Raw genomic sequence first — 24,999 nt, forward strand, 5'->3', positions numbered from 1 at the left:
CTTGATCTTAATATAACAGATGACTGAATGACTAATGCATTTGAAATACAGTCTGAATATTCATTGTGCTAATTAATAAAAGGGCATTTTTAACCTATAGCTTCATAAACTAAAACAGCTGCTGTGCGAATGCTGAAATTCTCAACCCCAAAAAGCTTTGTCGACCAATTTCTTTGTTGTCAGGTTGGGAAGGCTGCAGGAGGACGGGGAGAGTTAACAGGCGTTTTTGCTGTGCAATGTGATCTGTTGAAGGCGGAGGGGAGGAAAGATAAAAGGAAACAGAAGCGCTGTTGGAGTCGGTCTACAGGAAGAGGCTGATTAGAGGTGAGCTGCAGCGGCACATTGGTGGACGAAGCAGCCAATCACAAGAGCCAATCTCACTTTACTCCTGTTCAACACAATCCTGTGCTTAATTACAGTAGGAATATATACTTGCCATGTAGCTAATGTCATATGTGTCGTGTTCAGGCATTTTAGGCCAGGCACTCAGTGCATTTATTATTAATGGGTTTAATGGCTCACTGGGGTTCTTGTGATGTGCATGCTCATGAACATTATTAAAGCAAACACACGTGTTCGGGAATGTACTTTATTGAACTGTGAAGGAATCTATACCTCACAGTTTTGACAGGGCTTTTTAAACTATTGGCAGTTCAACTAAGTCACATGGTTTTACTTTTGATATGTTAGGGTTATGTTTAAGAACTATTATCATGTTTTCAAATTACTGGTTTATTTTAAAACACAAAACCAATTCTTATATTGCATGGGTGTTTTTTTGGCAATACATTCTATGTCGAATATTAAGTAAAGATCATGTTCAGTGAAAATATTTTGTAAATTTCCTTGTGTAAATATATCAAAATTTAATATTAGTAATATGTCTTGTTAAGTTCTTAATTTGGACAACTTTAAATTGAATTTTCTCAGTATTTAGATTTTTTTAACCCACAGATACATAGATTTTCATATATGTGTCTATTGTAGTATTCTAACAAACCATTGTATAAATCTCAATTTCAGAAAATTGATTCTTATGACTGTTTTTGTGATCCAGGGTCACATTTATGCAAATATTTTATTACTTAAAGGTGCAGTATGTAAGTTTGACACCCAGTGGTTGAACTAGGTAGTGCATTCTTCGAACAAAACACAAGCAAGCATAGGTTGCCAGATTAAAGACCAACAGAAGTGAGCCTGTTTTCAGGCTAATTTATATTGTGTTCTAAATAAAAGGAATATGTTACTATTAAAAGGAGTTTTTGTCCTAACCAACACCTGGAATTTATATTTTAGAAACGGTTTCTATTTTTGCAGCCAAACAACAGAAAACTGGCAATGATCACCTTAAAGAGCCCATATTATACATGAAATAGGGTCATATCTTGGTTGTAAGGGTCTCCAACAACAGTCTAATATGCATGCAAGGTCAAAAAACACTTTCATGGTCTTATAATCTGCATTTATTTTTACCTAATTATCCCAGCGACTCCTGTATGAATCGTTCAGTGATTCATTTGTTCCCAAACCCCTCCTTAGCGCGAAGCTAATCTGCGCTGATTGGACCGATGACAGTCTGTCGCGATTGGTCGACTGCCTTCAGTCAGAGAGTGAAATGGCCAATAGCTAATCAGCAATTTAAAAAGTAATCACAGTTCATACACGCTAGATAGTGTAGGCGTGGATTTTAGCTGCCACACAAACACACACACACACACACACCTCCGGACGAGAACGCTCCCGCTTCCGCCCGCACCCGCCAGGTTTTAGCCTTAGAACCCGCCCCATATTCTGCCCGCCGCGCCCGATCCCGCTAAAGAGCGGGGGAGAACAAAACCGAAAATCTGTATAAACACACACACAGCACCAAGCATAAAGCTCTCGCTCGCTCGCTCGCTCGCTCTCTCTCTCTCTCTCTCTCTCTCTCTCTCTCTCTCTCTCTCTCTCTCATACGCGCGCGTGCGCACTAACACACAAGCACCAAGCAGACACATCTTTCTCTTTCTCAGGCAGCCCGCTCCCGTCCCAAATCAAACCCGTTACCGACCGCTCCGGCGATTTATTCGGAAATTTATTCCCGCGCCGCAGAAATCTGGCGCGGGGACAGCCGCGGGTATGCACACCTCTAACGTTACCACGGAGCTCCATAAACAAAGCACCACGCGTCGCGTTTTTAACGTGACTTTGCACGCGATAAGAGAATATAGCCAGTTAACCTGATACAGTACACTCGGTTACAAGTAACAAATCACAACTAAATACATTTGCAAGCTAGAGTCAACGAGGCAACAACTTTAACCGCACGTACTTACACTTGAGAAATGGAAGAAACCCATCCTGATGTCCATCAGTAAGTTACTGATCCTTCCTTTAGCAAACGCAGATGAAGTATTCTTTGTAGCATGTAGCTTCCAGAAGTTTCCAGTAGTTTCCAACTGCTTGGCTATAATGCTGAGGTTTCATGTTTGGGTAGAGACTCAATATATCCATCTGCAGTGTGACTTCAATCGACCGGCATGTTTGTGTGCGTGTGTTTGTGGGTGTGTGTGTGTGTGTGTGTGTCTGGGTTACTGTGTCAGAGGGCGGGGCCTCAGGTTTGAAATCTCCCGGGTTTGCGCGTGCACGTGAAAAACTTTGTTTCGTTCGTACGTCATGGCGAAACACCTAATGAGTCGGTATCAAGGCGACTCGTTTGAAGCACTATGAATCGACTCTTTTATAGATGAATCAACAGTTTTAAACACTGTATTCTTACAGATTTAAGCCTTAGCTGGATACTTCACTTCACTTAGAGCTGTGTTACACACTACATGGAGGGGAATTTTCAAAAACCCATAATATGGGCTCTTTAAGTAAACCTCAAGAGCTTTATTCAGTGTTAAATACTAATAATGTGAGTTTAAATGTCATGACATTTTTATTACCATACTACTGAAAGCAGCAGCAGATAGTTCACCTCAGATCTTGAAAATAAAATAAACCGTTTGAAATTGAACTTTAGAACGGGGAAATAATGCAAACAAACACATCAGTGATTCAGCATCTACATTTAATAATGTCAAAGAGGTTTAATATGTATTAATTCAATTATAAACCTTACCATTTGGTGAGTGGGTGCATATTCTGTGCTTCTGAATGGCTGTATTTACATTTCTTTTGGGTTTCGTCTGGTGCAAACAGCCAAATTGCTTATCAATGCACATCTCATCACGTAGCTTGTTGTTAAGATTGGTTTATACTCGATGCTTCTGCTTGTTCGCTTGAGTGCGCATGTCGAACGTGACGTCATCGCGGAGTCATCTTTTTTTTTTGAGACTCAAGGGAACAGTGCGCGCGGAGCCGCATTTGATTTGAGTTGACTATGAAACACTTTGAAGTGATTTTGTCTGAAACATGTATGACTGTACAGACATCTTTATGATCCATGATCATAGAGATAACCTAATGATCAGTAATTCTTGGCTAGAAATTGCAACAGCTGTGGGAAAGGAGAAAGTTTTTGTTAAAAGGTTTGGAAAAACCTGAGGGATAAGTTTGTTAAAACTAAAAGAGGTCATGGCAAAAGTGGAGACCAGGTACACAATTACAGAATATGTTTTTCCACCGTTCATAGGTTTACACTGATTTATATATTGCAATTTTGAGTTTAAAACAATTTAATAGTTGCAAAACTATATTAAAGTCAGAATTATTTCTTTGATAACTGGGAAGGAATATTTAAACCTATCAGTTTACAATATACTGATGCCCTGTTTCTCTAGGTTTTATTGGTGAGGAATGGTCAGGAATGTAGTAGGAACAGGAAGGTCAGGAAGTAGAGAACAGAAAGTAGCCTGACAGTAATGTGTAAAAACCATCTGTATTTTTTAGTAAGTGTACTTTTTTTGCTTTCTTGCTATAATAAAAATATATTTGTAGAGCAACTCATGTTCTCTTTGTCACTAATATTTTAATAAACTTTAAAAGGTAAAACTGTCCGAGATATGATCAAAAGCAAGTGATGCATTAAAGTTGGATTTAAAAAACATCTTGAATATAAAAATCCTTGTAATCATTAAAATAATTAATAAAAATAATAAAAAATAATTAGTTTAAAAATACTGAATGACTTACTATATGACGTAATTCCGGAAACGTCCTACTTCTCCGATTATCTGTCTGATTTTACAGTGGGTTTCTCTTGACCACCCCCAGTCGTTTTAAAGAATATCACAATGGCGAGCGCGGCAAGTATAAAGCCTCGTCCATTTCTCGAGGTGCGCACACAGTCAGTGGAAGTGCACGATACGGCACCAAGCGAAAGTATAAATCCAGCTTTAGGTCACGGTTACAATGTAACCTGCACACCTAATGTTTATGTTCATAATATTTATATTATTTGCTAATCAATAACCTCATGTGAATCTGCATTTCATTTCTGAGTCTGCTACTGTCCACAGAAGGTCACATTTCTGTTGCGGACACACTTTGAGAGCCTGAATAAATGAAATTAATCAATCAAATATGGGTTTTTTCCACCAAGGCAACCTGGGGTGCCGAAATATAATTGGCTAAAATGGTAGTAGTGGGTTAAAGGGACCAAAACAAAGACAAACTTTCCTGCACGTAGCGCACATTTTCAAAGCAGAATATCTGACTTCAGCATTGTTTTTCAGATAAACAAGAATGTTCGCTTGGCATCAATATCTGCAAACATATTATGGTATTTTAATGCACAGCACCTTTAAACTTTTCCTGAAAACCAGACTTTCAGATGTTAAATAAAAAAAATGCATCCTTTAATTTATCATTACTGTCTTAACCTAATTAAAAAAAAAATGCTGGTCCCAAACATGGTAGTGTACATTATATGATTTGCTCCAAAATGACAGAAATGCAGTTACTCAGTTGTGTGTAAAAGAGAGATCACAAAACTTGTAAAAAAATATTTCTGTTATGAATAATTAATTGTGGGAGTGGCATAATTTCTATTGCAAGCAATTTAGCCCCTATGAAAGCAGTTTTGTCCCCTAAACAACAATTGGTTCACTATGAAATTAGTTTTACTGAGAAACAAAATAATTTTTTAAAAATAATCTAATGTAAGAGTGGCATGATTTCATTGTAAGCAATTTAGCCTCTAGAAAAAAAAAGCAGTTTTGCCCCAAAAACAATTTGTTCGCTATGAAATTATATTTAGTAAGACAACACAGAATGTTTTTTGAATAATTAATTGTGGCCTAATTTCCATTGCAAGTAATTTAGTTTCTATAAAAGCAGTTTTATCACATAAACAACAATTTGTTAGCAGTGAAATGAGTTTTAGTAAGACAAAACAGAATCAATCTATATTTAATTTTTTTTAAGTTTCAAATGTCAACTGCGCTGGAAATGACACAGTGTTGGAAATGTTCATGACTTTCCTTCTGTGATCCTTCACACTGACTGTGGAACATTGTTGGTGGACAAATTAAACGCGGAAAGTGCCTGCAGAAAGTTTATTTTTTTTCAAGAGTGCCCAGAGTTGAAGAAGCAATCTCACACAGCTCCAGTGTTTCTGAAAATAGCTTGAACAACCAAACAACATGTCACCTAGAAAACACTTTTTCTGCTCTGGCAGGGTATTTTTGTCGATGCTTTCTGAAGAGTTACATAATCCCCCTTTCATTTATTGTGCATAATGTTGTCCAATACCCCCAATCTGCTTTGCCAAGAGGCTATCGAAAAGCATTCTCTTCCAGCTTTGCCATGTGGAAGTGGGAGCTTTTCTGAGGGCCACAGTGAATCCATTCATGTGGCAACCCAAAGTCTCGCCAGCAGTCTGAGTCGGCCTGTATCACAATGCACACATGTCAGCTATCAGTCTCCTCTCTCTCAGCCTCACAGTTGGCAGTGCTGAGCGAAAGGGTCAATTTGCTGCATTAATGCCATCGGAAGCTGGCGCACACTCATATGGCACCGTTTCCAGGCCGATCGGACGAGGCCTGCTCGCTGCTTCACTGAGTCGCTGGAATGAGGGGATCAGGGAGGCAATTTGGTGTTTTCCTAAAACTCGGAAGTTGGCAGTCAAAGCTGATAAGAGGAGTGCCGGAGATATTAAGCAGAACGGCAGAGAAGCAGGTGTTGTTACTGGAGACACGCGATCTGCTCACCTTACACACCGCAGCCAAGGGCACCGGAGGAAACGGACGCTTATGTAAACTTTAGAATGGACTTTTTGCTCATCTGCGGGTCATTGACTTTGGGATGTTGCTTTTACCTACAGTGTGCAGCATAATTGAGTACACCCCATTTTGAAAATGAATATTTGTATTAATTTCTTAGTAAATAAAGGCATGTATTTTGGTGCATTTAAACTAAACAGATTTATTAAACATATACTTATTAAAATAATGTTTTAGTCACCAAACATATTTAGAAATTGAAAGATAATGCAATTAAATTTAAGCAAAATATTGCAAAAAAAAAAAAAAAAAATCTACAAAATTGCAACTCAGTTATTCAGTTTTTTTTTTCTTTTGCTTCTCATGATTTTACCTCTTTTTAAAATTTTTACTTAATATGTTTCTTTAACATATACATTTGGCTGTACTAGTTTTTGGACAGTTATCGTATAATATAAGATATTTTGTTAGATAAGCTCCTGATTTGGCTTCAGCACTGCCTAATCTACCGTATACCCTCAAATATAATATTGTATAGCTTTCTATTATAAATATGAATTTAAAAGATAGACTTGTGTGGGGTATACTTATATATGCTGAGCGCTGTATTTGTGAATTTATTAACCATCCTCAAAAATACATATATATTGCTTCTTGTTCAAACTACTACTTCAACTACAAGCACTCTTCTTGAGATTTTTTGGGACAACTTAATTGTTTTATGTTCAAGCCACGAAATTTTAATTGATATGTTGGGAAAACATGAAATAATTGTGTGGAACCCAGCATGTTTTAGAAAGAAATTATTATGATATGATCAATATGTAATGACACTATGATAATTTAACTTGACATAAAAATTAAACCATGTTTTATTCATTCATTTATTTACCTTCGGTTTAGTCTCTGATTTATCACAGCGGAATGAACCACCAACTATTCCAGCACATGTTTTACACAGAGGAAACCCTTCCAGTTGCAACCAGCTGGACTCGAAACAACAACCTTTTACACCCATACATTACGGACAATTTAGCTTAACCAATTCACCTATAGCGCATGTCTTTGATTGGACTGTGGGGGAAACCAGAGCACCAGGAGGAAACCCACACGAACAAGCTAAGGAGAACAAGCTAACTTTACACAGTCATGCCAACTGAGGCTCGAACCAGCGACCTTCTTGCTGTGAGGTAATTGTTCTACCCACTGCGCCACCATGACGCCCACCATGTTTCAACTTTCTATTTATTTATTTCTAAGTTTTTTTTTCTGATTTACTTAAGTTTTTCACATTTTGCAGAACCACGCAAGAACAAAAGCATGTCATAGAAATGACCTGCTCAAGGTCAGTGGGTTTCTTTGAATACCAATAATTGCAAAGCAAGGTTACCATTTGCTAAAAGTTTAACAATTCACAAAATTTCACAGGGGCTACAAAGAATGTACCCTTAATAAATAATTTTTACCAGCCAAAAAATAAAATTACACTTCAGCTAAAACTATTAGTTAATGTTTTTATTCTTTCCTTTAAAGGTCAACCTAGAGCTCTTTTTTCAGAAAACTACATAAAAACTTCTCTTTTTCAATTGTTTTTGTTGACAGATTTTAAAACCTCATTCTCAGGCCCTGTTTAAACTAATACGTTTTAGTTTTAAAACACACGTTTTGCATGTTTTCACAGAGATTTTTTCAGAAATGCTTTGTGAAATGCCAGTGTGGACATGGATCGTTTTTGTTCTAAAACAGCATTTTAAAACTAAAACTAATTAGTGTAAACAAGGCCTCATTTTCTTTCCCAGTACTGGCTTGCAGCTGGAAAGGCATCCGCTGTGTAAAGCATATGCTGGATAAGTTAGCGGTTTAATCCGTTGTGGCGACCTCTGATGAATAAAGTGACTAAGCCGAAGAAAAATTCGAATGTTTTATTTTTACAAGTGTCACAAAGCTTATTTATGTGGAGCAGCATTTACTGTAAACAACACCTCTCCAAACAATGATAACACAAGTTATTATGAGGTGTTCAGGTGATCACATGAAGCACTAGATTACGTTTATAATTACTATGCAGTGTTTGCGATTTGATAATCATGCCAAACCATATCACATTCTCAGAATTATTAAAAAAGCTACTAGCCAACTGGCAAGTAACATTGTTGGCAACATGTATGCAACATTTATTTGTACTCACATTTGGTGCATGGCAAGCGTTAATTTTAGGCCCTTGAGAATATGAGTATATTTAAAAAATATCATAGCCAATATTTAATTACTTGAGAGTACGACCAAAATTTTCAAGTCATTAAATGAAAACTTTACCAGAAATATGGACCTACACTGCAATGTTGATCACCATGAAAAAAATATAGTTATATGACTTCAGAATGGGGTGACATGGAGGCTCAGTGGTTAGCACTGTGGCCTCACAGCAAGAAGGTTCCTGGTTCGAGTCCCAGCTTAATCAGTTGTCATTTCTGTCTGGAGTTTGCATGTTCTCCCTGTGTTTGTGTGGGTTTCTTTTGGGTGCTTTGGTTTCCCCAACAGTATCAAAGACATGTGGTAGGTGAATTGAATAAACTAAATTGGTGTGTGAATGCATGTGTATGGGTGTTTTTCAGTACTGGGTTGCAGCTGGAAGGGCATCCGCTGTGTAAAACATATGCTAGATAAGTTGGCGGTTCATTCTACTGTGGCAACCTATGATTATTGAAGGGTCTAAGCTGAAGGAAATGAAAATGACAGGCAGGTTCAGCTAGTTAAAGGGGAAAATCCTGTCATTTCCTCACACTTCACTTGCAACAAATCTGTTTGAGTTTCTTTCTTCTGTTGAACACTAAAAAATATATTTTGAAGAAAGCTGGAAATCTGTAGCCATTAAATTTTATAGTATTTGCTTTTTCTTCTATCAAAGTCAATAGTCACAGCTTTTCAGCTTTCTCCAAAATATCTTCTTTTGAGTTTAACTGAGAAAAGAGACACATAAAGGTTTGAAACCACTTGAGGGTGAGTAAATAGTGAACACATTTTCAGTTTTGAGTGAACTTTCCCTTTAAGAAGTCTATAGGTAACATCAGCATATAATCCCCATATTTTTAATACCAGCCTTTTATATTTTTGTCGATCACTCTTGTACACAATGTCCCGATTGTCACACAAACCCAAGATGTTTTCAATCTAACAAATGTGTTTGTTCTCCTCCTGCTCAATGCAAAAGCCTTTGTTTAACGGGGAATCTGAAAATAAGCAGAAATGCGACTCGGAGCGCATAACAATAGAGAACGGCACGAGAGTTAAAACAAATGTGTCTTTTATGAAGTGAGGGTGTCGTTTGCTACAGTAGGGTGGGGGAGACTGAGCTCAGTCAGCGAGGAAATGACAATATCCACACTGTCCTGAAGCAGGCAGGCGCCGCCACGGCTGAGCACCGCAGAGGAAACATCCATCCTCACACTCGCCGACAAGGAAATCATTATGTTTCCTATGTGTTGCTCATAATGAATTGTCAAAAGATGGAGGAAGCGACGCTGTGTTCACATTAAAAGCGTAAATCATCCTCACTGAAATCACCTCACTACACGTGTGAAGCATCTTTGAGATTATTATTTTTTACAGACAGAATAAAGTTATCTCGATATCCGCTTTGCATGATCATTTTATGAGCAAAAATTAATTGTATTAAATTTGCGAATTGAAGACAAAATAATAACAAATACATATGCAAACGAAAAGTGTGCATGAACTTTGTAATGACGTGTGACTCATCGTTGCAGAAAGGCTTGAATTAACTCCACAACAAACACATCAAATAATCATTGGGAAATTTCTCACTCTAGTATTTTTCACCAACGTAACTGAGATCTGCTTCCTTTATGTCTGTCACTGTGCTGTTTATCTGATGCAGCCGAGGCGGAAATTGAGGCAAACTCTGACAGGTACAAGGGAACGGTGGTCGGACGAACTAGCATTATAAGCACAGGCAACAAAAACAGCTCAGAGCTGAAAATGTCAAACTTCTAAAAGGTATAATAAAAAATAATCTGATGGGTGTTTTAAGCTGAAACATTACAGACACATTCTAGAAACACAAAATAATCATTTTAAATCTTGAAGAAGGGGTGAAATAGGTGCCCTTTAATATTTCATATTAGTTGTTGCATCATCATACTGACATAAAAGTCTCAGCCACTTTCTGTTCACGCAGACTTTAAAGTACAAATGACATCAAAACTAACCATACAATTTTGTTAGCTCACATTGCTATTTTTGTGGTGAATTCATCTGTGCATGCCATTAAAAAAAGAAATTGTTTGTTGTAATCTTAAATTTTCTGTCTGTCTGACGTATTGGGTGTGGCTAACTTACAAAACCACGCCTCTCCAACTGTCAGTTTTGACAGTAAATTGAAATGGTGAGCAGGAGGTGTCTGAGGTTGTGACAACTTTTCTAAAACCCCTTTCCTGATCATTCTGGTTGAAATGCCTACTTTACTACATCCATTCATCTCAAAGTTGAAAAAACAAGCCACGCCCACTGTTTTGTCATTTGATATGCCTTTTCTCTAGGACAGGGCTATTCAATTAGTTTGCCATGGAGGCCAGTTCATGAAGAATATCCCAAATGAGGGGCGGGAGAAATATGACTTGCAAAATGAGGAATGTCATGTCTAATGTAAATTGAAGCTTTATATTATGTAAATATTTAAATGAACTGTTGTTATCATCTGCGTTCATACATACATAATCATTTTAATAATTTGTAATAATAAAAACATATCTTTTGTTTACGTTGTACTGAAAGCCACACACAACTTTTACCGCTATGGCATGTGATGTTTTCTACTTGGCGCATCTAGAAGGCGCTAGCGCATTGCTTGCTAAATTTAATTTTGATGTCTTGGTCACATTCTTTGGAGGGCCAGGACAAATTGCCTTGCGAACTAGGCCAGTTGAAAAGCTCTAGGACTTGTCAAAAAAAAAAAAAAAAACCTTCAAAGCTTCCGGTTCATGCAGACTTTAAAACAAGGTGGAAATGGTAAAGCATCTCAATTATCAACTTGTAATCAAAACCTGAAATCCCATGTGAATACCGGGTGCAAACACATTTAAAATATTAGTTTATGCAACCATAATGCAGATCAAAAACAAACAGAATGTGAAATATGACAAAGTATGCACGAGTTTGGTTAGACATGATGTGTTATAAGAGGCTGAAAGTGGTTGGGGGTATTTTTGGCACCACTTTACATCCACATACTGCGCGTTAAAGAGGTGCTAACTATACCTCGGTTTGCCAGGAGTCCTCTGTAAATATTTACAATTAATAAATTGTAAAAAAAAATCTGCAGACTGTACAATAAACATGCGATGCCTAATACACGGGAAAGACTTGCAGAAGATTAATGTGCTTTTGAAAAAGTGTAAATAGCAAAGAGACGTCCCTTTCGGCAGTTTGTTTGAGATGTCACGCCAACGGTCCAGAATAGAGGATGCCATCAAGAGAGCGGCCTCTTGTTTGTCTTTCTCACGCTCGTTGGTGAGTAGCAATGTCCCAAATGTCTGGACTCATTTGGCTGAACCTAAAAGAGACGAATGGTGCTTGCAAGAGAGCATCAGTCGCTGTTATTTCTGGAAGTGACAGGTAAGGCGTACTAACATCCACAGTACCTGTCGCCGTTTCAGACGGGACGTCTTCACAGCGCCGCGGCTCTGAATCAGCAGCTGGGCTGGAGGTGGTAAGCCAGCTCAACTGTGCCCAATGTTTGTGGAGATTTGGCTGGTGCTGATGGAGACTAGGTGACACCTCTCCCAAGCTAAACATAGCAACCTGAGGCGGGCCACGTGAAACAGGAGACAGAGCGGCCCTGTGCAGCTTCAAAGCTTCACCATATGTCTGAGAGGCCCAAAGAGGGACAATTTCCAATTTGTGCGTCAACTAACCTGCTCATTGACTGATTTTGCCCTGGTGTTCCAGCCGGGCACAGCTGGTTACCATGTTTCCGAGCTTGGTCCTGGCAGGCATTCATCAAATTGGGAGTTGGGACTGAAAAGGGAACAAGAATTAGGGTGGGGGTGCTCTGTTGTTAGGAAGTGTGAAGTTGGTTTTGTTTGTTATGTAATATTTGTCCATAAGCTCATGGTTAGCGCAAGTAAGGGTCCTGTTGCTAGGAGAGGAAGAGCGCTATTCACTTCTATTGGCTGCGAGGAGCTGCACAACTGTCCAATAAAAATCGCTACTAGACTTGGACAGTGCTGGATATCCACAACATCATCATGTGTACAAAGAAGTCTTTAGGGGTGGTTTTACAGAGAGATTGATTGGTTTTTCATGGCGATGGTACTTTTGAGATTTTGCCAACCATATGTCTTGTTTCACCCTTGAAATACAAATGTGAGCTTTTGTTTTGTTCCGTTAGATTTACTTGCATTTGTAGACTTCAGGATTTTGCTTACAGAACATATTTAAAGCATTATTCTTTATTTTTATTTTTTTATCACTTACGCTGAATCAGAAATCTTACCAATTCATTAGATAAGATTAAATTCAACTTTATTGTCATTACACATGTACAAGAACAAGGCAACGAAATGCAGTTTAGGTCCAACCTGGAGTAAAATGGCAGCAAGTGCTGGATATGGGTATACATTATAAAGTAAAAATGATAGAAAAACTATGGTGATATTTACAGGTGAATGTACTATGAAAATGATATCCCGGATGCATTAACTATGAACAGAGATTTACAATAGATGAATATGTAAAGGTTGCTATTAATAATCAGAAGTAGGCAGATAGATATGAACATAATATAGTTCATATCCAGTGGATATGTACTAAACTTTGTTGTTTTAATCATATTTATATTCTAATGGCTTTTACCAAGGGGAGTTATTTCATTTTCACCTGTTTTTCTAAAATTGTATTCCAAGAAACATGACGACTTTCTTTCTAGACAGTATTTTATATTATTTTTACAGAGTAATAAGAAGACTTTTAAAACCATATTGATGATGAACTTTTAATCTCAATATGACTTTAAAATAAAACCTGTATTTGTGTTAATCTCCAGATGTATGAAAATGAGTGTATGCTTATTCAGAAAAAAAACATCATTTGTAATTTTTGCTTTAAGCCCCGCTCTTTTGAACAGACATGAATAAACTTCAACACATCTGAACAAGCAGACTGACTTTAAAGACACTTGCCAGATCTAGAAAAAAGTGTATAAAACATTGAAGTTGTACCGTAGAAAATATAAATATTTAGCAAAATTTAATTGCTAGATTCTAGATCTGCCTTAGCTGCCTTTCAGATTCTCTCTTTCTGATTGTCTTACTCTCCCATTACAAATCAATACATATTCATCACAAAACTGAAATTTAAAAATGCAATGAAATGAAAGCCATACGTCTAACCAAGTTACTTTCCAAATTTGAAATTGATATCACAAAAGTTAAATATTCAGAGAGTATTTTTAGTAAGTAATGTGTATTTATATAGCGCATTTATTGTGTATGGCCACACACCCAAAGCGCTTTACATACATGAACCTCTCCACACCATCACCAGTGAGCAGCATCCACTTGGATGATGCGACAATAGCCACAGACAACGGTGCCAGTGCGCTCACCACACACCTGCTATGGGGGAGTGGAGAGATAGTGATAGAGCCAATTTGATGGATGAGGATGATTGGGAGGCTATGATGGGTAAGGGCCAATGGAAGAGATTTGGCCAGGACACCAGGGTTACACCCCTACTCTTTATGAAATCTGCCATGGGATTTTTATTTACCACAGAGAGTCAGGACCTCGGTTTAACGCCTCATCTGAAAGATGGCGCTCACTGACATGATGGTGTCCCCTTAGCATTTACATTCTGTACCATAAAAACACTTGTCGACACAATTATGAATAAATTATTAGGTTTGTTGGTTCTCCTGACATAATTTTTTTTTCTTAACAATTAATTTCAGACACAGTTAACAAGCTATTTAATTCAAAATAAAAACTCCAGCAGGTTTGAAACAAGTGGAGAATGAGTAAATAATGACAGGGTTGTTTGTTTGCATGAATCTCTTCAATCAAATACGGCGATACTGATTTGTTAGTTTTTTATCCTATTCATCTGTGGTGTGTGCATTTATGGTTACTCTAAAAACATGTCCAAATTTGATATAAAACAGGAAGAAAAATCCGGATATAAATGTCAGGTGATGTTTATGCTTGTAATATCAAAGCAGTCTCAAGAAAAAGCTTTTTCTCCATTTCTCATCCTCCTAATGCTAAATCCTTTCAGACTTGCACTCAGTGGCCTTCAGTTGGTGTTGTGACAGTCGAGCTCCCAATCAGCAGAATTGATCTGAAAGGGTCAAGAAAGCAGTATCAGTGTTGAGCAGAACAACCTGCCTCCAGCACCAGACACAGTGGGACGATATGACCCAGCAAATCCCTGTCAAAAACACTCACATTAATTTACGTTTGAAGAAAATTTTTTTAATTTTTTTCCAGATTTACTCAAAGTGATGTAACACAGAAGGACTCTCCAAAAATGAGCCCTAAATGGTTGACAGGATAGCTGCTGCACCAGTCCTGCACTTGACCCCCTGCTGCACCTGCCAGACGACCTTTAACCTCTAGGAGCCGGTGCTTCAAGAGGCTCCTGCTGTTTTATGGTTGCTAACGCTGATGGACACAAACACTGGACAAATATATTGGCACACAGAGACCATCAGGTCTGCAGAGGCAAAGTACATCTGAATAGGGGCTTTACTCAATATGAAGGAGATTCTCAATCTTTTCTCTCAGATAAGCATTTTAAAACATTAAAATGTTTTATTCAATATATAAACAAAACACTATAGACTTGATCATCAACATGCATGTTGTAATGATTTTTTAATTTTTTTTAAAATTCTGCTAAAATATATAGATTTTAAAGTATACATACACAAACTGGCCACTTTATTAGGTACACCTGTCCAATTGCTTGTTAACGCAAATTTCTCTTGTTTATGCCAGAGGTGACAGGAGAATGGCCAGACAGGATCAAGCTGATAGAAAGACAACAGTAACTCAAATAACCACTCATTACAACCAAGGTATGCAGAAGAGCACAACATATCAACCCTTGAGGCGGATGGGCTACAGCAGCAGAAGACCACGACATCTGCCACTCCTGTCAGCTAAGAACAAAAACAGAGGCTACAGTTCGCACAGGCTCACCAAACCTGGACAGTAAAAGATAGTAAAAAGATTGCCTGGTGTGATGAGTCTCGATTTCTGCTGCAACATTTGGATAGTAGAGTCAGAATTTGGCGTCAACAACATGAAAGCATGGATCTATTCTGTCTTGTATCAATCCATCTCTTTATGACCACAGTGTGCCCATCGTCTGATGGCTACTTCCAGCAGGATAACGCACCATGTCATCAAGCGTGAATCATCTCAGACTGATTTCTTGAACATGACAATGAGTTCACTGTACTCAAATGGCCTCCACAGTCACAATATTTCAATCCAATAGAGCACCTTTGAGATGAGGTGGAAAAGGAAATTTGCATCATGGATGTGCAGCCGACAAATCTGCAGCAACTGCGTGATGCTATCATGTCAATTTGTACCAAAATCTCTGAGGAACATTTCCAGTAACTTGTTGAATTTATGTCACAAATGATTAAGGCAGTTCTGAAGGCATAAGGAGGTCCAACTGGGTACTAGTAAGGTGTTCCTATTAAAGTGGCCGGCGAGTGTATATATAGTGGTCAACATTTGAAGTGGTTCCAAAATGTTTAGCAAACTTGTCCCAAAATTTGTCCCCGAAATTTAAAATGATGTGCAATATTAGAATGTTTGCAGAGATCAAACCCAACAAACAGCTGGTATGCTAATAAGCAAAACAAATTTAATAGACAATAAAATTTTTTTTAAAAAGTTGTAATTTTGTATCAACAAATGCAAGTACATAATTAAATTAATAAAAAAAGACTAATATTGTGCAAAAATATTTAATGAACTTTGAAGAGATACTGTGAATAAAATGCATTTAAACTGAACTAATCCTTCCTAAAATAGAAGTGAAAATATTGTTAAACTCAATAATGCATCATACGGTTCATAATTCATAACTGTTTTACATTCCAAGTTAAATTTTTAATTTGAAAATGTAAATATTCAATTGAATATGTAAATGCGTTCATAATACTTTCATAACATTTAAAAAGTAGTCGTTAAGGACGTTAAGGAATCTATTAATTAAATAAAATGCAATAAGACAATCTGCCAAACATTTGGTGCAAAAACCTAAAAATATCTAACAGCTATCTTCACAAATATAGACATATGAGTTCATGACATTGTTATTCACAAATCAATAGTTTTCAGACATGAACCAACGATGAAAGTCTTGAACATAAACTGCACTCTAACAAAACAGTTTCCCTCTCACAAAAAGCGGTCAAACAAGGAAAGGAAAAAAAGCTTTCAAGATAAAGAGCTCGAGTGAACCACACTTTATTTGTGCGTTTTGTGCTGCTGCTCCCACTGCTGGCCCTTCATTTCACATCTACTCATTTTAGTCATCTTTACGCTTCTTCTCCCCTGGATGTTGCTCACAAAAATAACGTTATTTCTCAAAACAATTCTATAATTATTTCTGACAACATTTCAAAATAGACAGCATTTTAAGGGTCAGAAGAACATAAACAACAGTCGTTCTAGTCTTCAGAGGATGTATTTTGGGAGCTGGACATTTTTGCTCTGACCTTTTTTCTAAAGACACAGATCCATTACCACACTGACCTCATGTAATTGTTTGTCCCAGTGGTGTTGTAAAACTTAACAATCCTGATCTTTACTTGCTGGACAGCGAACATCAGTTTCCTTCATTACGAGCATCAAACAGGACACGGCATTAGTGACATAAAGTGTGGATATCTCCTCAAACATCAGCTTACAGTACAAGAGTTTGAAGAATGTCTGACTATGCTTATGTTTGGAGATTTCTGATTACAGCTGAGAGCAAACAGAAGCTCCACTAATAAACATTAAAACTTTGAGAAATATTAAAAGAAATGATTACAAATGTATTCTTCAGCTGTTAAATGTCTTACAGATACCGTAACGTTGTTTATAAGTCTTTTGAAATTGAAATGTACAATATTTTGCTAACACACATTGTTAGTCTTTTTTTACATGAATGATTAATCTGTCAATCCATTTAATTTAATCCACTGAGGAAAAATAGTTTGTTTTGGTAATCTTCAATCAAAGTCTGACCGTTTGCTTCCACTTGGTGTGGCAGTGCTTCTCTGTTGATATCATGGCTTCAGCCAGAAAACCACACCTTTCTTGCCATTAGTTTCTAAGAGGGAATGATGCAAAAAGAAAGCCCCGCCCCCTGCTATTCTTATTTCAGTATGAAGCGAATATTGCGTAGGGGTCGGGGTTTTCTTTTTGCACAAAAACTAGCTTAAGAGACCGTAAGAATTTATTGATTATTTTATTTAGTTATTTTTTATTATATATATATATATATATATATATATATATATATATATATATATATATATATATATATAAAATTTAGGTGACGCGGTGGCAAAGTAGGTAGTGCTGTCACCTCACAGCAAGAAGGTCGCTGGTTTGAGTCTTAGCTGGGTCACTTGGCATTTCTGTGTGGAGTTTGCATGTTCTCCCCACGTTCGCGTGGGTTTCCCCCACAGTCCAAAGATATGCGGTACAGGTGAATTGAGTAGGCTCAATTGTCTGTAGTATTTGAGTGTGAATGAGTGTGTATGGATGTTTTCCAGACATGGGTTGCGGCTGGAAGGGCATCTGCTGCGTAAAACATGTGCTGGATAAGTTCCAGCGGTTCATTCCGCTGTGACCAAGCCAAAAAGAAAATGAATAATTAAATATATATTTAAAAAAATAACAATACATTTTAAAAAATTAAAAGAAGCAGTATATACATCACACATTAAAGAAAAAGATTATATAATTTACAAATTTCAGTTGTTTTTGTAAGTAATACTGCATTTCAGTGAGCAAAATATATATATATTTTTTTTATTTGTTTGGTTTGTAAATTTACATTTATGTACAAAAAAAATTGTTTATAAGATATTAAGATTAAGGAAATATTTTTTCATGTAAAATTTTTGTTTTGCAATTAACAAAACCAAACAAAACATTTTCTCATCGTAAGGAAAAGTCTTTATTAGTGTTCTCAATGGAATTGTATCGGTTCTAAATGTTAAAAAATATACACGGCTCACCCCAAATAGCTACTTAATTACAAAGGATCATTTAGAATAGATCCAGTCAATACTTTCTTAATAAAATACAAAAAAGATTTCGAAACAATCCTAAGCTCACTTATTTTGGCAATGCTGTAATTCGAAGAGGGATGTTAGAATAATGTGGCTGAAGCCACCAAACTGACGTCAACAGAGCTTCTTCTTTCAAATGTGGAAGCAATTGATCAAACTTTGATTGAAGATTACCAAAACAAACATTTTTGTGTGTGTGTGTGTGTCTGTGGATTAACATGCACCGATTAATTGTTCACCTAAAGAATAACAATATGAACATTTTTGATTTCACACTGACTTTAAAAGACGTATATAAAAGATATATTTTAACTCGATGATTTTTTTTTTGTTGCTGTTCTTTGTTTTTGCTTAGCCACAAACAATCTGTTTTCTGTTAACTGCTTTGAGAGAATAGTACGCTTGTTTAGAGCCTTTCATATTTTATACTGTAATGGGAAATGTAGTTCCCCTTTTTTTATTGCTCTTTCCAGCAAACAGATGAAATGTGAAGCTTCATCTGCAAGTGAGTAAAGTGAGACATGAGCGACATCTGCTGCTGGTTAACAGAAGCTGCATTTTACATCATTATTGTTTCCTCTCCATAGTAAGATTTCATCCACATAATTTGTTCATTTTTGCATTATTAGTATTCGTTGTCACGTGTAAAACATTTTAAGATTTAAAGTGAATATTTATAGGCCATAGAAAGAAAGAGAGAGAATGAGAACTCTCATGTATTCATGTGCTTTCAGAAAATGTGTTTTACTGTATGGATTAAGAGAATTGTAAATCTTCAGCTTGTCTGATGTTTGTTTGAGTAAATAACATTTGGTCGAAATAATGTTTTATTTGTTTTGACTGAAAATCACAGTTATTGCACCTAATATAGATTTCTCATCTCTACCACAGTTGAAAAAAATACATGGCACACTTTTTGTTATTGACAATAATATTTTCTAATTGTATTTAATATTTCTACACGTTTTATGCTAAAAGGACTCTGTCCTTTATTATTTTACAGTTAAGTACTATATGCATTTTTAAAAAATGTTACTGTTCTAACGTAATTTTTTTGGTGTTTAGTAATTAAAGTAAGCAAAATGGTAACACTGTATTTTGATGGTTCACTTGAGTAATAGTAGACTGTCTGCTTAATATTTGTTGATACTGCTGCTAAACAGACATTTAACTGACTAAGAAACTTTTTCAAGTATATGTCAACTTACACTAACTCTAACCTAACAGTCTACTAACAATCTAAAGAAAATTAGTTGGCATGTAGATGCAATGTATCTTAAATTCAACAAACGGACCATCAAAAAAAATGTGACCAACAAAATTTCAAAGAGTGGGAAATATATTATTTGAAATAATGTAGCATTTTAAACAAATCTTTTTTTATGTTATTTATAATTCAAAGGATTTAATATATTTATTATAGTTTAAAAGCCATAAAGAGGATGATGCTCAGCACAATACTCAAAGGTGTTTATAAGTAAGCGTCATCAGACTCATGATTCTATATGCATTTTTAATTACAGTCAAAGCTGAATTATTGTGACAAATGCAGGTTAGGTTTCTGCAAAGAAGTCTTGTCACCATCTGTGCTGGAGGAGTGTGATGTGAAGATAAACAATGGACGACAAGCTCAAATAAACAGAGACAGGAACACGGCGCATATAAAGACATTCCACTTCTATAAACATGTCTAATTGTGGCTCAAATAAAGCCCACACATCAATAAACACTGAGCAGAAGAGGCAGAGAAATCAAGCAAACTGTTTGCTTTTGGTTTCCTTATTTTCAGAAACGCCTTTTATTTTATATTATGTGCAATTAAGAATAATTAAGTTAATTTAAGTTTTCTTGAGGTGTGGCCTACTAATTAAAGCCAGGGGCTGTTAACCAAAGGTCACAGGATCAAACCCCACTAAACACTAAATCTTTTAATTAAAAAATCAGGTTAATAAATGAATGTATGTATATATTCCAGAACAGTGTGCACATGTTCATTATAGATTGTATTACAATTGTTCAAAACATGCTACATAAGTGTCTTAATAAATTAGAGGAAACAAAGTTTTTTTTTTTAAATAAATCCTTTTTAACTTTACCGTTTCTTTCAACTGGCCTTTAAATTCTCATTCATGGTTTTTCTTAAAATACCAATTCTTTTTGTCAATGAGTACGTTTACTTGGACACAAATAGACGTACTCTGATTTTAATCCGATTAAGACTATAGCCTACTGTGATTAGGAATATACCAAAACAGAGATTTTTAACTTTTTTTTATTAAAAAGAAATAAATACAAATCGAATGTAAAAAGATGAGAGTATTGATATTTTAGTCAAATTATTGACATGCAGAATGACATTTCACTGCCTTTTGCAGGATACACAGACAGCAGTTCGCTTTTCTATGGTTACCAAAACCTCAGCCACCTGCATCTCCAAGGACACAAATGCACGCACAGACAGACTTGAACTCTTGGGGGCTCCTCATCACACCCTCCATGATTGAACAGTTTTACACACATCGTCTGCAGAAATTTCTTACAATTAGGTGTAATAAAATGACATTAAAACAACTCTCTTCCACCAATCTTTAGGCTATTTAGGTCTATCTTCGTGTTTGTCACAAAGGTACACATGATGGTGCTGATTGAAAGAGTATGAGGCCTGTGGCTGGAAACTTTATATCCGCCGTCGTATGTCTGATAAATTATCTGGAGTTGAAGATGATTGAAAATTAAACGCCTGGAATACGCCACATAATAATATTTACCTTAACTCAATTACACTATATGCTGCACAGGTCGATTTTATTTGCCATTCACAGGCATCTAAACACATTTAAATAGGTTAAAAACATCTGTTTCATCACTGGTTAGTTCTCACAACTGGTTTGTTCAGCTAAGAAGAGTACATGGAGAAAAGAAACACAGTCAACACTTCAGCTTTTAGAAATAGTTTTATTTCACTTTCACAGTTAAATGCATCACTGCTTCTCACAAATGTACATTGTAGAGTCTGCCAGAGCACAGTGTCACTGTCTCTCGTCACCATGCCTGGTTTCTGCCGGTGACCATCACCTTTCCCATTGTCCGCTGGTGACCCTCACCATGCCCAATGACCGCTGGTGACCCTCACCATGCCCAATGACTGCAGGTGACCCTCACCATTGCCAGACTTTTCAGATGCCCCTTATTGGCCCAGTATCTTCGAATGTCCAATATCTGGGCCTTCATTCCTGCAGTGGTCTCTTCAGTCTGTGTCACTGCTATGTGGCATGAAAAATACAATTAATAAACCAACTCGCCTTTATTATAGTAATCTGACAAATCAGCCTTATATTTTCACTTTTCACCAACAGACACAAGTGTTTTATATATGAATGTTTTATAAATGTGTTTTGCTTGTATATTGTACCTGTTTGTGCAGGAACAAATCGTTCTCCAAAAGCCTCTCAGTCTTTTCTTTAGCTGAGAAAGTCGCCCAGTGATAGGTGACTTTGATCTGGAAAACACATCCACAGAAAACATGAAAATGACTAACAAATAAGACAAAAATGCTAATAATGCATGTAGATGTGTGTGTTTGGCATGTGTACTTGAGTTCTGTGGGTGCCAGATGTTGGACACACTCTTCATTTGTCAAGACTTCTTCATCCTGTAATACACAAACATATATTGTAATTTTTTCAATCTTTCATACATATACAAACGTAAATAATGATATACTCTTAAAACACAGTGTTAACTCACTGCTGTGTTGCTGCTGGATGTCTGAGGGTACATATTGGGCAGCAGATGTGTTATATTGTCCAGCAGGTGCAGAGTCAAAGTGTTATAGTGTTCCTGTTCTTCAAGCATTGTAGGTCTGAGAGGAACACTGCACATACAGATAAAACACAACACCTTACTAACTACACCAGTCATTTTATGACTTATAGCTCCACGTCTATGAGTCTTTGTGTCAAAGAAATGGTGGTTAATTCTAGACACCTCAATATGTTATTTTTACAACTGCATCTATCAGCTGAATGCACAAATACAAACACTTACTGAAAGATGGTGGGTCCAAAAACTATTGATAAATTCGCTGGTGTCATTAGGTTTTGCTGACTCTCAGCAGCCACGCGGGAGAGGAAGAACAACAGGTAAGAGAGGACGTTGAAATGTTCCTCTGGAAGTGTGTTCAGGATCATTCTCATGGACTGATTGCGTTCTTCCTCTTTTGAATCTGCATGATAAAAAGATTTCAAGATGACTGCTGTGTCAGTTTTGTTGTATGTCAAGTACACACAATGATTGCTCATCACTTACCCCTGAACACATTCAACAGCTGCTTCCCGTGTGACTCTGGAATGAGACCACCAGGCAGTTCCCTCAGGAAAAGTTTCAACAAGGAGGCTAAAGGATGAATATCCTCCATGTCAAACTCAGGGAAGGCTCCGTCGTTGAAACTTTTCTTCAGTTCCTGGTACTGTTTCACCTTCCCGCTGATTCTGAAGAGGCCACTGATGCTGAGGCCTAAACAAATACACATTTTACAAACACAAGCTCTTAGAATATAAAAGAAAGTGAAGTGATGTGAATAATACACACCATGCTGGTCCAGGAACTGCACCATGTGTGTCAGGGCCAAAGGAAGGCCTTGTCTCATTTGGCCATGTCGCCTCAGGTGACTCAGAGGCACACCGAATACAACACTCGGTGTTTCCAACTGCACAAAGCAGAAGATAGGGAGCATTGTAAAGTACAGGACACTAGAAAGTGACTTTAAATCTGTTTGATAAGTCTGAATTTGAACAGCAAAACAAAAATTGCCTTAAGTTACCTAATGTTGTCTGTTAATTACAATACCTGTCAATGTAAACAAGAAATATGAGGAATACATTTTTTTAAATATAAAACAAGAAGCTTTTTATTAACAGTATTTGTAGACTGATTGTAATTTGTTGTTCGTGTGTCGTATACTTACACAAACTGACAACACTGCCATGTTTAAGGCGGTGATTGGTGAACCAATCAGGGGCAAGTCCAAAGCCGAGGGTCGAAGCAGAAAAGGGTCAAAACCGGGAGTTCAAAGCAGAGCCAAAATCGCAATCCAAAATCGTAAGTCAAGTCCGAAAAAAGTGTCAAAAACCGTGAATTCAAAGCCGAAGTAATCAAAATAATCGCAAACCACACAAAACACCGCCAACTACACCAACGCCAAAACACCCAACAGAGAATTCTAAAAATAACGCCTGTAAATACCTGCGCCGATCACGTCACGCATTCCATTCACGATTTTAAAAGATGCTAAAGAGCTCAGTTCAGTGTTGAATTGTCTAATCATTAAACAACATAATGTGCATTAAGCAGACTCAAATAAACGCGGTAACTAATATCAGTTAACCAAGGAGTGTTAAAAATAAAGCCCATAAACGCATCTGATGCTAATGGATGCTATTCATCTGCGAGCCAAAGAAAGTGCACACAATATTTACTGAACGATGATGAAGTATATAACAATGCAGTTATAATAAATTCCCATTTAATCCAAGACATGGCAATATACAAGTTATTTTACATGTCTGTGATTTTTTTAATTAAGTTAGTTGCATTACACGAGGAAAAGTGCACGTTTCCCCCAATAAGCACAAATTCACTTATAGTTTAGTTTAACAACAACAAAAGGCGTAATGTTACTTACATTTAAAACATTTGTGCTGTTTTGCCATCAAAAATGATCCAAACAAATCCGAAGGAAGACGCTGCTCGTGTAGGCCTGAGTGAAGTCAACTATTCAATGATTCATTCACAATGAGAGCCGTTTGATTCATTTCTAAAAGAATCGGTTTGATTCATTGGACAGTGAAATGTTTATTCAATCTTATATTATGAGTGACTTTTCCTTTTCTTTTAAAGTTATATTTCTTTTGGATTGTTTGACAATGTTAAAGAAAACTTGGGAAAAGTGTATATAATTAATTTGTGTAATCTATTAGCTTTTATTAGTTTCATATTCACAAACAGAAGTTTAGTGGCTCTATAAAACCTTTTTTTGATCTGTTGAAAATTGACCTAGACCAATTTTTGAAAACTATCCAGCACTCTTTTAATACAAAAGCAACACAAACTGTATCTTTATATTCTTCCTTTGTGTCTCTTTAAGGTGTTACACTTTATTTCATTAGTTTTATTTTTTTTCTATATGTATGTAATTTTATTCAATCTACCTCTTTAATAATAATAATAATTAAAAAAATATTAGACAGTGAATCCCTCATTAATAAAGGGACTTGCCGCCACCTGCTGGCTGTTGTCATATTTATTAATTCAGACAATGAATCTGTTCAATTATTCAGTATTTGTGCTCTGTATTCATTTTTTAATTATACTGTTAAATATTCAAAATTTAAAAATGCAATTAATTTTTTTAATAATACAAAAGGCCTTTCATGTTTATAATGCATGGCGTTGTGTTTTCAAGTCAATTTGCTGAAAGATATAAACAAGCACAAAGCATTTATACAAACATACAAAGCAAGAGGAGTCAGA

General features: G+C 36.5%; 2 protein-coding genes across 9 annotated transcripts in view; one reads left to right on the forward strand and one right to left on the reverse strand.

Annotated features, from left to right (window-relative positions):
* LOC101886227 (ovostatin) overlaps window positions 1-24,999 on the forward strand; it is a 370,063-nt gene that overhangs the window by 292,748 nt on the left and 52,316 nt on the right. The gene's annotated exons all lie outside the window — the stretch shown is intronic.
* On the reverse strand, window positions 21,404-24,260 carry LOC101886572 (protein FAM13A). 8 transcript variants are annotated; one of them, XM_087284118.1, is made up of 10 exons: window positions 24,152-24,260; window positions 23,435-23,448; window positions 23,291-23,316; window positions 23,059-23,176; window positions 22,777-22,983; window positions 22,516-22,693; window positions 22,216-22,342; window positions 22,062-22,120; window positions 21,881-21,967; window positions 21,404-21,728 (listed from the first exon to the last, which is right to left on the reverse strand). In XM_087284118.1, exons 4-10 carry the CDS (start codon window positions 23,114-23,116, stop codon window positions 21,716-21,718), a joined length of 729 nt encoding a protein of 242 aa, XP_087140244.1. In that variant the 5' UTR covers window positions 23,117-23,176; window positions 23,291-23,316; window positions 23,435-23,448; window positions 24,152-24,260; the 3' UTR covers window positions 21,404-21,715. The 8 variants fall into 8 exon arrangements, with proteins under 8 accessions (XP_087140244.1, XP_087140240.1, XP_087140241.1 ...); XM_087284114.1 differs by having other exon boundaries at window positions 21,404-21,731; XM_087284115.1 differs by lacking the exon at window positions 23,435-23,448 and having other exon boundaries at window positions 21,404-21,731.

Source organism: Danio rerio, chromosome 15 (assembly GCF_052040795.2).
Source record: "Danio rerio strain M-AB ecotype USA chromosome 15, GRCz13ab, whole genome shotgun sequence".
In the NCBI taxonomy this organism is placed as follows: Eukaryota; Metazoa; Chordata; class Actinopteri; order Cypriniformes; family Danionidae; genus Danio; species Danio rerio.

Excerpts from the sequence above, each read along its gene's own strand:
- LOC101886572 (XM_087284110.1), bottom strand. The coding sequence starts at position 24,179 with ATGGCAAAACAGCACAAATGTTTTAAAT. Across the intron at positions 22,343-22,515 it reads TTTGGACCCACCATCTTTCA|TGTTCCTCTCAGACCTACAA; the intron begins GTAAGTGTTTGT and ends CTGTATGTGCAG. Across the intron at positions 22,121-22,215 it reads CATCCAGCAGCAACACAGCA|GATGAAGAAGTCTTGACAAA; the intron begins GTGAGTTAACAC and ends TGTGTATTACAG.